The sequence below is a fragment of the Palaemon carinicauda genome, chromosome 38 (genome assembly GCF_036898095.1).
Source record: "Palaemon carinicauda isolate YSFRI2023 chromosome 38, ASM3689809v2, whole genome shotgun sequence".
Taxonomy (NCBI): Eukaryota; Metazoa; Arthropoda; class Malacostraca; order Decapoda; family Palaemonidae; genus Palaemon; species Palaemon carinicauda.
The window spans coordinates 65,763,154-65,776,144 of record NC_090762.1 but is presented as its reverse complement, the minus strand read 5'-3'; the positions used below and the strand labels follow the sequence as shown (position 1 = coordinate 65,776,144).

Below are 12,991 nucleotides of genomic sequence, written 5' to 3'. Positions count from 1 at the left end.
TCGTCGACCGATGCAGCGACCGACGATGACAACGATTGAAAGCAAACGGGAGGTTCGTGGAGCCACCTTCTGCTTTCCTTGATTGAAAAGAATCTCAACCCGTTGTTAGAGAAAGAGTCGAATGATAAGAATAAATGAGATTTGCCTTTTCAATGGTCACACATTCTCCCCCTGAGGTACTCGAGCAAGAGAGAGGTCACATGGTACATTTATATGTATGATGGCCTCTTTTGGGGGGTCATACCGAAACTAGGCGTGGTCAAGGGCCAATATTTCGTTATGGTACGGTATGCTATAAACTCCACGTGCTAGAATCTCTCTCTCTCTCTCTCTCTCTCTCTGAGTGTTTTTTTCTCATTTCAATCATTCTTTCACGTGTAATAACTTCAAGTTCATTTCCTCCCAGGTTGGTATTTCTTTTAAAGAGTTTTACTTAGAAATTCTCTCTCTCTCTCTCTCTCTCCTCTCTCTCCTCTCTCTCTCTCTCTCTCTCCTCTCTCTCTCTCTCTCTCTCTCTCTCTCTCTCTCTCTCGTAAGTTGTACAGGTATTGTTTTTTTTTTTTAAATTCAATTAGTGTTGTCGAAGAATGACGGCCACAATTGGCTGATAGCACGGAGGTGGTATTTAGGTCCCAATGGCTTTCTCTTTCAATCACCATATGTCAATGTTGAGACCTAAGAAATATTGGAATAGGTGGTTAGTAAATTTATTGCTCTGTTTATACTTTCTTTTTTATATATATATATATTTTCTTTTTTTGCGCCTCCCAGCTCAATTGAGTATACTTATGTTATGAGACATCTTACTTAGAATTGCTAATAACCCTTCCGAACTACCATATACTCCTTAAGGTGGGTGATGCTATCAGTGCAACTTGAACGGTCTTTGCAGGTATCCGCCGAAAGACTGGTGATTTGGTGCCACTTAAATGGTCTTTACTCCGCCGTGGCTCTTTTCGCTAGCAAATGATCATTATCTCATTACTCCTCTATTTGGCAAACGGTGCATGAATGTGGGGCGCATCATCCATGTTAGTCACTACTAAAGTATTGAAATTACCAATAATTTGTTTCATTATTATTATATTTGCATGGATAAGCTGATAGAAGGGGTTGCCCAATTACGATGCTTGTGGACAGAGCATGGTAAAGATTATGGGTTGCACCTTGTCGCTTCCGTCTGCATCTTTGCAAAGTCCCATAGGCTCCTAGCTGCACCTACTTTTTACCGTTTCACTCAAACTTTCAATTAATTTGTATTATAAAACATATCTTGGGGAATTTCAGCGCTGTGTAATTTAACCTGGCTATTATTTTTATTTATTCATTACTTAGCCGTAAATCAAAAACACCCATTAGAAAATACAACAAAATATCTTCAAGTTTTTTTTTCTTAGACTGGCTAAAACGTTTTAATTTATGACCGGTATAGAATCACAGAAATTAAATGCAATGCATTTTTCTGGATCTGTTTTGAAAACCCCTGAAAAGTAAAGAAAACCTGTTTATGTAATTTGAATATTTCAGAAAAGTGCACTGATTATCATGGTGTTGGAAATTCAGGCCAGGGCTGGTTAATGTAGGGAAATTTCAAAGATTAGTCTAACGATACTATCATTTCAAAAATAAAGAATGTTTCCCAGAAGAGATTGAAAAGGAATATTCTGTTGTTGTTAATGTGTAGAATATGTATAAATTTATTTTGTTTAATATCTCGGACAAAGAACATGCATAGATTTTTAAACACTTGCCTCCATGAAATGCTCAATCAGTATATCGTTTGGGAGAAGATATGCAGAAGTAATTTCTTTTTAAATAATCCTTAAATATTTTATATAAGAAGGTTTGTATTACAGTGACTTTGTAACTAACGCAGATGATTTCCAGATTTTTACATCCGTTAACGAAGTTGGGAGGAGGTTATGTTTTCGCCCATGTTTGTCCGTTTGTTTGTTTGTGAACAACGTCCTGGCTCTAATTTTACTCAGTGAAACTTTCGGGGATTCATTTTTCCTTTGAGACGGGGAAGTTTTTTAAATTTTGAAAGTCCTAGGTCAAGGTCAAGGTCGAGCGAAAGGTTGAGAAATAAGCTTCCGTGGCGGAGGTCTGCACACTCGGAGTGTTTTTCCAGTTATTTTTATCTAAATGGGTTGTTCAAATGTTTCCTAATATTTACATTAAAAATTTATAGTTTTGTAACAAAATAAAATCGGTAGGGGGAAATTACCACAATAGACAGTATTTACACAACTAGCCCACCTATAGGATCTAGGGATAAAGTTTATTTATTTTTTTCTTATTTCTAGTTGTACAGTTATTTTCAGTAAAGTTTTCAACTATTGTTTTGATGTTGTTCATAGCTTAATTTCATATAAAAGAGATTTACATTTATTTATTTTATTTCAGTAGGTGGTAGGTTTGCCAAGGCCCCAGCCACCCGTTGAGATACTACCGCTAGACTTGTGTTCTTTTGACTGACCAGATGGTACTACACTGAATCCGTCTCTGGTTATGGCTAATTTTTCCTTTGCCTACACATACACCCAATAGTCTGGCCTATTCTTTACCCCCTTTTCTCTTTCCTCATACACCTGACAACCCTAAGATAGCCGAAAAATTCTAAAATTCTTCTTCATTGTAGGGGTTAACTACTGTACTAGGATTGTTTTATTGGCTACTTTCCGCTTGGTAAGGGTAGATGAGACTCTTTAGCTGCAGTAACAACTCCCTTAAGGGAAGGACACTCCAAAATCAAACCATTGTTCCCTAGTCTTGGGTAGTGCCATAGCCTTTGTACCATGGTCTTCCACTGTCTTAGGTTGAAGTTCTTTTGCTTTACGGTACACTCGGGAACAGTATACTTTCTATTCCTTTATTTCCTTTCCTCACCGGGCTATTTACCTTGTTGGAGCCCCAGGGCTTATACTTTATTTTTAAGGACTGTTTTTTTCTGATATTATACAGGAGGAGAACCCTACTCGCTACAGGACCTTCACAGTCATTTTTGTCATATGCATTCCAAGGCATTTAGCATTTCACACCGCATATTGCTCGTTTGTTGTCAAATCCAAACTATTGAAGTACTTAAAGAACAAGAAAGTCTTCAGTTTCCTCTTGAAAGCCTTAACATCTTTAGTCTTTCGGATGCCTAGTGGTCGCTTATTGTAGTCTGGTGGCCACATGTTGAAAGGCTCTAGAGCCTACAGTAGACATATATTTAGGTTCCAATAATTTGAAACCATCTGTAACTAGTCCTACTTTTCCAACAATGTTTATATATCTAATTACTTGAGTAACATATTTCCCGTTGTACTGTGAGATTTGTTCCTTTCTGCTGAGGAATAATCGAAGTTTGTAATCTTTTGTTTTATATATATATATATATATATATATATATATATATATATATATATCTATATATACTGTATATATATATTAACATACATGCATATACATATATATATATACAATATATATGTGTATATATATATATATATATATATATATATATATATATATATATATATTTAATATACTGTTGCCAGATCACTGCAGGACAAAGGCAGGTATGTTCTTATTCATGTCTGAGGTTTGGGCATTTCATCACCACACTGGCCATTGCGGATTGGTGACGGTGGGAGATTTGTCTGATCGCTCACAGCAAACCAACCTGGCATGGGTCTCCCTGAATATAATACCGCTGTGCAGAACATGGCGATACACAAACCTTTCACCACGTTTAGGTATCCCCACTTAGAAAGGTTATATATATTTATATATTATTGTACAGAGAGAGAGAGAGAGAGAGAGAGAGAGAGAGAGAGAGAGAGAGAGAGAGAGAGAGAGAGAGAGAGAGAGAGAGAACATGCAAAGTCTGTCTGAATAAAATCATGAAGTAAACGTATATAAAATGTTAACTGTATTGAAAACTATGTTACTGTTTTGGCATCACACAAACCCTCTATTACAAGGAATATAGATAGAATCAGAATCTCGGTGCTATAAAACAAGGGTTGAATCTTTTAAAAATCAAGTCATTGCAGCCGGATATGACCATTCTTGTTTGGTCCGTTGGCAGAATTCATAAACCGCTTGAGATCGGCAGAACTGCATTTCATCTATATGATAAAAGATCCGGTCGTGTATATTAGCAGGCATTGTGAATGCGGTCCTGTGTCCATTAACACGTTTCTAAGGGCCATAAGGTGAGCTATTTACTGAAGAGATCTGTACCCTAAAAGGCTGAGATTGGCTTAGCTTTAAATAAAAACCAAGACGTTTAGCAGTTAAATTGCTACTCTCAGAGGGACATTTGTTATTGTATATTGTAATCACATAAATAGCTCTCTCTCTCTCTCTCTCTCTCTCTCTCTCTCTCTCTCTCTCTCTCTCTCTCTCTCTCTCTCTCTCTCTCAACGCCTCGTTTTATTGCGATATCGTACTTTGATAGCAATCTGACTGGTCCGTGTTCAAGTCTTGTACCTCGAAGAGGGACGATTGAGCTATTTTAATAGGCATCTATTCGACATTGGTGGGTCGCAGTTAGGGTGGTGGGAGAAAGAGAGATAGAGGGAGAAGAAAAATAGACACGTTTGTGTCCCTCGTCAGAAGCTGTATACCATCTTAAAATGGAAGGACCTGGACGAGGTCATCCCTTGCAACTCCTCTCGATTGCTTAGTGTGATCACCACGATTGTATTCAATGGCCCCATCTTCCCTTTTTATTGTTATCATCTTCTATCGATTGTTGCCAAGATATTTTCAGTAGATAATTCATACATGATTTTCAAAACTACATATCAATTCCCGTCTAAAGGTTATTCTCAGCAGCTAGCAAGTTGGTCAGGTGAACATCTCTAAACCGAATATTCGCTTTTATCTATTCATAATTAACCGATTATTTTATTTCGGTCTCATAAAGTTATGGGTACGAGAGCAAACTAAAAAGTAGAGGATATTGTAACAATATGTAAGAAAAAGAAATGGACATGGTCAGGACATAGAATGAGAATGACAGACAATAGATGGACATTAAGAATAACAACGGGCCCCTAGAGATTGTTAAAGAAGTAGGGGAAAATAGAGAAGACGATGGATATACGAACTCAGAAAGTTTGCTGGTGTGGACTGGTATAGAAAGACCATAAACGGTGCATGTGGAAGGACATGTCTGAGGCCTTTGTTCTGCTGTGGACTAGTAATGTATGATATATATATATCTATATATATATATATTTATATATATATAATCTATATATATAATATATAATATATATATATATATATATATATATATATATATATATATATATATATATATATATATATATATCATGATATGAACTTGGTGGGACAGTCTTATCCTGGATTATATAAAAGACATTATTTTCGAATATTTATTTCTTTTCTACTGGCATCAAAATGGAATTTGTTTGTCCCCATTGCAGCTTCCTAATGCATTGACAATGTCTCTATCTGCTTTTCATTTAAAACTCTTATTTGTGATTTCTTATTTTAAAGCTACTTTCGTAAAACACATTCGGTTTGTTTCTTTTTCAATTGTACAAATAATACGTTTACTGGCCAGTGTATCCAGAGAAAGTGTAATTTTTTTTTTTAATTATACCATGTTTTGAGTATTATTCTCCTGTGTGGCCTTCAGCAGCTGAATCTCATTTTAATTTGTTGAACAAATACTTGCAGTCTTTTAAATTCTTTATTAATTATCTGAATGTTGTCGCCGTCTTTCAGATTTTTTTTTTTTTATCCTGCTTAATTTTTTCTTGTTTCTGAGGTTCCGTTGCATCCAGATCTTGTACACAAGATTCAGTACTGCACAGTATTTTCGAGGATTTATTCCAAGTGTGACCAGGTTATCGAATGATCTTTCCAATTTGGCGGTTGAATCGGTGAAACTTCAGAAGTTCAAACTTATTTTCAGTTGAACTTGTTTACACACACCTCCTTTCGTAGTTTATATATGATATATTTTTAACTTTGTTACTGAGCTTCTAAAAATTATTATTTTATCGTTTACTTCTCTGTCTTTTTTTTTGGGGGGGGGTCTTTTTTTTTTATTACTTCTCTATATCCTATCCGCACTGGGCTATTTTCCATGTTAGTTTGTAGCATTCTGCTTTCCCAAATAGGGGTGTAGCTTGGTTAGTGATACTGTAATAGTAATGATAATGATAATAATGAAAAAAGGAAGCAAATCTCCATAAGGGTTTGATATGATAGTCCAGAAAATATGATTGAATTTCAACTGAAGTGTTTCTATTTACTTAGAAAATTGTTCCCAAATTTAGAAAAAGATGACTGCTTTATCTCAGTAGATTGTAATATAATGTCGAAATAGAGTTGATGTTTTAGTCGCAAATCGAAAATTTTAGAATCGGAAGTCGATCAGGGTCAACTTTTTCATCACTTATTACTGTAGGAGATAACAACAGTTTTTATTGGAATCGTTCAAATGTTAATACAAGTATAAAATTTGACTCAATTGTTCTCCAAGTGCTACTAATCAAATCTGGTCGATTGACCAATTGAAAATCCAAGATGGCGGCCATTTTCTAAGATGGCTTCTTGAATAGTTCAAATGATGTGGGTCAATTGACTTCCGGATCAACGAAGCTGGATAATTTAAATGGCAAATTAGGTAGGATTTTTATGTGTAGGAGCCCTCTCTTATAATAATGAAAGTTCAGGTATTGTACATATTTTCTCCATGTTTACAATTGTATCCTTATACTCTTGGGAAACGTTATTTTAACCTAGCCATGTGACAAGATGATATCAAAGCCATGATCATGTATCTATTCAAATGCTGGAAGAAGAGGTCTCTTAGAATATTCTTATAAAAAAGAGTAACATGAAAGCTATTATATTTACAGTATCTGACTTGTGAAGTCTCCTCGAAGTGATTAGAATTAGGGCCGCACAAAAGCTCAAGTGAAATCACCTTGCTGCGGAGATAAAAGATGATCCTGGAAGAAGGTAAACATTGAGTCCATTGAGTAGATCTGTTATCTTCGATGGAATCCTGTCGACGATTAAAGTTTCACATAAACTTTGTTCCTTATATAGTGAAAGTATTTATATAGTCACAAATGACGAACTCATTTATTTGGAAACCGTCCCTATCTGTTTGTATAGTAAAAACCTTACTAATATTCATATAATAGCTGACAGAGAGAGAGAGAGAGAGAGAGAGAGAGAGAGAGAGAGAGAGAGACTTCAAACAACTCTTGATAAGTCTGACATTATAAGGATCGTAAAAGCTGTTATATCCGCAAAACCAGCTACGTAAATGGCTGGAAAAACCAGTAAATAGAATAAAAGCGAAGAGGAGGTGCAAGTCATAATGTTTTGGGGTTTCCAACCAAATAAACATTAAAATCTTTACGAAAATATCCTGTATTGCTAAGGACGCTTTTGTATCCTGGACACAACCTGTTTATTTGCTCGTACAATACTGTATAAAATAAACACCCATAGGTACTGGGATACCACAGAAGGGCAAATTATTCAACCTAAAATGCAGTAAGATTTGGTATTGAGGGGATCGATATACTGTACATACTGTACATCGTATTTCATACCTATGTATGCGGATTGAGGAGTGTACAAAGGCATCATCTAACAGCTTTGAGGGTCTCTTTTCAATATGAACATTGTTTCAAAATTACGTTGTTGCTAAATTGTGCAGTTTTCCTTATTTTGTGCATTGGTTCACCCTATTTATCATGTTCCGTTTCTTTAAGGGCAGTAGATGGATTCTCTGTGTGCAAGAAAACTTCAACTTCCTCAAAGAGTACTTTCAATCTCCTTAACTCGAAATTATTAATAAAATTTGTAATGTAATTCGGATTTTAACAGGATTTCATAAAAGTAACTTGAATGTAGCAAAACAGAGAATTACACCCTGATTCATCAATCTTTTTTTTCTTTACATAGGAAAGATATATTTGGTTTTCCCATTGTCTGGTAATTTTGTGGGATCATAAGATCATAATTTCCCATTTATACTGTATTTAGAATTCCATCCTCAAAGAATTTGAAATTCTGATGTGTATCATTTTTTCAAATTAAATGCATTGAATTTTGAATGATTACATCCCCTACTTCGACAACTGCATTTATTAGGAAAATATACCATGTGAGAATAATTTTTTGTTTGTTTGGGAACGTCAAAGGCTCAGAAAAAGTTTATAGTAGAATAAGTATAACATCGATCCCATCGCTTAAATCAGATAATAATTACACTTGTATGTGGCACAGATCAGAAGAAAACTAATGCATGAAATATTTCAGAAAATGCAGGGCTACCTATTAACCTATTACTGAACCTATATTCCTCACTAACTGCGTTGTTTCAAAAAACATCATATCTGAAGGTAGAGGTAAGCGCTTAATGGTCTGGTATTATGGTGAGCACTAATTTCAAAGTCACTAGGTTACAATCCTTAGATAGAGAAGTTGTCTCATAAAACTTTGACCTGAATCCTTATTTCGGTTTTTAGTTTGTCATTCTATAATGCTATTGGGTAAACAGGAAAACCGCTAGATTTAGCTTTTGTTGATGGCTTATTCCTTTTGGGTTGCAAATTTTTTTGGTTTCAATGTTTGAAATAGGCTTTGTCTGGTGTTTGTTTCAGTATATGAGTTATTAAATCCGAACTTATATATATATATATATATATATATATATATATATATATATATATATATATATATATATATATATACACACACACACACACGTGTGTGTTTGATGATCTTATCACAAACACTTGTGATTTTTATTTATTCATATAAGCCACAAATACCTCTAGATATCGAATGCGCTCTGCCTCGGAATCAAACACCCTAGGGGAAATTGCCTTTTGGATAAGAATTTCTGGTTGTCCATGGATTCGAACCTCAGGAGAGACTGAACTGAGATGACAGTCTACCCCAGTACCACTAGGACACAAAGATAGATAAAGAATCGGTTCAGACTCTTCCTACATGCACCTCTTTGAATTCAGGTTTTGTGCTTAGAATCGAAATCTACTTTTCACCACTAAACTCTAAAAATCACGAGTGTTGGTGATAAAATTTATTATAAAACAGCCAAGTGTTACAAATTCACCAACAGGCTTCAATGGCATCGATGGGTTAATTTCAATTCTACTGTAGGTACAAAACCTGAAATGGACTGGAATATTGATGGAAGACTATTAAATCTACTCGTATCTGTCTTTGTGGCTTTGCGATAAACGAGTCGACTGTTATCTGAGTTTCGACTCGGCTAAGGTTCGATTCCTTTGACGACCAGAAATTATTATAATAAACGGAATCTATCATATAAGTTTTGGGGTAGGTCTTTTATTTAGCTAGGTCGCTTTATGAAAGTTCTTATAAATTTATGTCTGTTTCTGTTGACCAGAGCATTAAATTTTTGTACTTGGCAGTTCGTAGGTTAGAGTTGACCGCTATTTGAGTGCCAACTGGAGCCACCCCCCTGTAAAGGTAAAATATTTGATATACTTGTTTCTGTTTAGTAATGTATTTCATATCTTTTATAATGGTGTAGCGATTACATTTATGTTTATAAGTCGACGTAAGAAACCTGTAAGTCTTGTTGGATATCACTTCAAAATCTCTCTCTCTCTCTCTCTCTCTCTCTCTCTGTTTGTGTCAGTCATTTAACCGTGAAATGAAAGTCCTTTCAGAAGCGCTCCAGTTCTTGATGCTTCTCTTGTTGGAAGGACTCGTCTTGGAAGGAAGTCTCGAATCTTACTTGTCACGGTGAAAAGGGGGAGGCTGGGAGAAGAGGTACACGAATAACAAAGCCGAACTGAACCAGCTGGTAATGATTTTAACTGAAATAAAGAAAACCCTCCCGTCTCCTCTTTTACAGTCACTGTATCATATTTATTACGTCCATTTTCGTGCCCCATGGTTTATTTTCTCTGTTCCATTTTTAGACTCGATTCTATAAGTTTGCTTTGCTTGTCTTGCGTGATTCGAATTTTTAGAACTCGTCGACAAGATTCGCTTCTATGTAATACTTGGCAACTCAAACATTTAAACAAAAAATTACATATAACCGTAAACCAAGTTTATATCGAGAACATACTCATTCCAATACTCTCTCTCTCTCTCTCTCTCTCTCTCTCTCTCTCTCTCTCTCTCTCTCTCTCTCTCTCTCTCTCTCTCTCTCTCTCTCTCTCTCTCTCTTTGTGAAGTATCAAATGTTTACAGCAAAGAATGCTAAGTCTAATATTGATTTTTATGCACACCACAATTGTATAATGTTGAGCGAAATCACATTTTTAACCTTGTATAGGCCTGCTATAAACCCAAAGCTGTACTGTATATACTGTTTAACCAACGAAATTATTAAATGTCAAGGAAATCAGTTAGAAAATAATTGCTAAGAAAAAACTAGTAAAGTTAATATTGAAGAAAACATAAAGGTATTCATTAAAAACAACTGAAAATATGAAAGCAAATACAGGTTTGTTATTTTGATATAGACAGAAATATAATGTAGACATCAGGTAATATGGAAAGAAATATTTCTAATACAAACATATATTGATAGATTGATAGATAAAGACAAAGACAAAGGAAAGTATCTATGGGTTTATTCAAAGAGGAATTTCTATTTATTATGGAATAGATAACTAAATGCCTAGTCTTGCCTTCTCCATCATGAGGCTCAATATTACACAGTAGTCTATAAGTTCAATCCCAGCTGTTACCAGATTCTGTAATAATCTTCCTGATCTGGCAGTTGAATCGGTGGAACTTTAGAAGTTCATTCTTTTTGTAAATGCTTTTCTGCTGAACAGGTTGCCACAAGTCTCGTTTTATGGTTTATAGATGATAGATTTATTTTAACGTTATTACTGATCTTGAAATATATTATATTTTTTTCCATCACTTATAGTTTCTATGCTATCTTGTTTCCTCACTGGCCTGCTTTCCCCTCTGTATCCCTTTGTCTTGTAGCATTCTGGGTTTTCAATAAGGATTGTAACTAGCCTAGTAATAATATAATGTAAAAAAAAATAGGAAAATATTGAGGATATTATGGTTATAGGAACTTTACAAATGAATATCATCTTTTGGTTTCATGGAATCTCTCTCTCTCTCTCTCTCTCTCCTATTGTGGAATAGCATGTGTTCGTGTAAGGTACTGATTTCCCTGATTGAAGTTCTGGAACTATATCTTTAGGCTTGAGTAGACCATACTTTAGTCCAGCATTTGAAATAACTATACTGAGAAAAGTGTGTTCCTTTTCTGGTAGTTACAGCAGTGGACCTTCAGACGTTCAAACCTGTTGCAAATGCTTTTCAGTTGAACAGGTTAACATAAGTCCTATATGAGACTGATATATTTCAACGTCGTTACTTGATGTATTTTGTTTTATTCATTTATAAATTTGGTTTATTATTACTTCTCTATTAGCTTTCCGACGAAAGGGGATCTAGCTGTGTATGGGATCAGGCGAGTTTGTCTAAAACAATTTGTCTAGAATACAATTCGTCTAAATCAATTCGTCTAGACCAATTCGTCTAAAACAATTTGTCTAAAGTACAATTTGTCTAATAACAAAATGTCTAATAACAAAATATCTAAAATACAATTTGTCTAAAATAAAAAACTTCAGGAACTCATCAACTCCACACCCTAGAGTGGCAATTAGGAGGATTTGAGATCATTATTTCTAGAAAGAGCAAAACTGGTTTCTGTTTCATATTTTCGTTTTAGGCCATTATTTTGTATTGCACGGAAAATACATTGGCTGAAGTGGAAAAGGCAACCATTTTGTTCTGTATTTGGAAATTCCTTCAGACACACTTTCATCATAGCTTTTTCAAAATCGATCGTTATTGATAGTGGTGCGCACAAAGGTTCAAGCTTCTCTAACTGCTGTAAAAAATCTATATAAGTTTCTTCTGTTTTATCTGGCAATAATGCAAAAAGAAGTGGCAACGACACTTTCTGTTTTAGTCCATGAAATGTATATAACTGATGAAATAGCAAAGGTACAGTTTTAAATGTTCCGTCAGCATACCAATGACTACTTTGTGATAAACACTGTAAATTCCATTTGGTTGTAAATATGACTATACGCTTTTCAACCGGTCCTGAGTCATACATCAGAAACTGATCACCTTTAAAAGTTATGGTTAGATCGGGTGGAAAAACGATTTCACTGCATGTTGATGGTAGGGCTGGTACAGCGAGGGTTTGTTGTCTTATAGATCTTATAGTTCTCTTCATACTTTGCACCTTGGGAAGTTTTGGAGCAACAACTTGATCGCAATCTTCGAGCACATTAGATAAAACTGATCTGGGTGCCTCTTGTGTTGTCTTAGCCAGATGACGTATTTTTGTCACAATTTCCTTTGCTGCACTTTCGGCCACATCTAATACATGATTGTGATTTGTAGATGATTTTACTATGTGATCATTTGCCGTAATTATACGAGCGCGGCATTTTGTTATTGGATATTTATCACACTTCCAATAAACTCCTTCGTCAATTTCACCATTTTTGTAAAATATAAATCCATTCTCAACTAATTTCTTACGACCTTTTTCCGATTCGATGAATTCAAGAGGCATTTTGGGCTATAGGTGTAACCATTTTGAATATTACCATAATAAGAACTTGTTTTGTTTATGTAAAATGGCGAAGGATTTTTTTCCATATCTGTTTTTAAGAGAACAGCAGTTATAATTAAAGTAAACGACTAATTTTAGTAAACGGCCATGGTTTAGTAGTAAAACGATAAGAAAAGATAGAAATTCAGGAAAGATTGTTTCCCTTTCAAAACAATCATTACAGTTCTGTAAATAACTTTTTTTATTCACCTTTTTCAATTTTCGTTTATTTGATTTGATTATTTTTTTATTTTTTTTTTATTTTAGACAAATTGTATTTTAGACATCTTGTTATTAGACAAATTGTTTTATACGAATTGGTCTAGA

The 12,991-nt window shown here is 34.8% G+C and overlaps 1 protein-coding gene across 1 annotated transcript; it reads right to left on the bottom strand.

Moving 5' to 3' along the window:
- Window positions 1-11,695: 11,695 nt before the first annotated feature.
- Window positions 11,696-12,625, bottom strand: LOC137630355 (FLYWCH-type zinc finger-containing protein 1-like). The gene has a single exon (XM_068361787.1). It carries the CDS (start codon window positions 12,623-12,625, stop codon window positions 11,696-11,698), a length of 930 nt encoding a protein of 309 aa, XP_068217888.1.
- Between the last annotated feature and the right edge of the window lie 366 nt (window positions 12,626-12,991).

Excerpts from the sequence above, each read along its gene's own strand:
- LOC137630355 (XM_068361787.1), bottom strand. The coding sequence starts at position 12,625 with ATGCCTCTTGAATTCATCGAATCGGAAAAAGGTCGTAAGAAATTAGTT.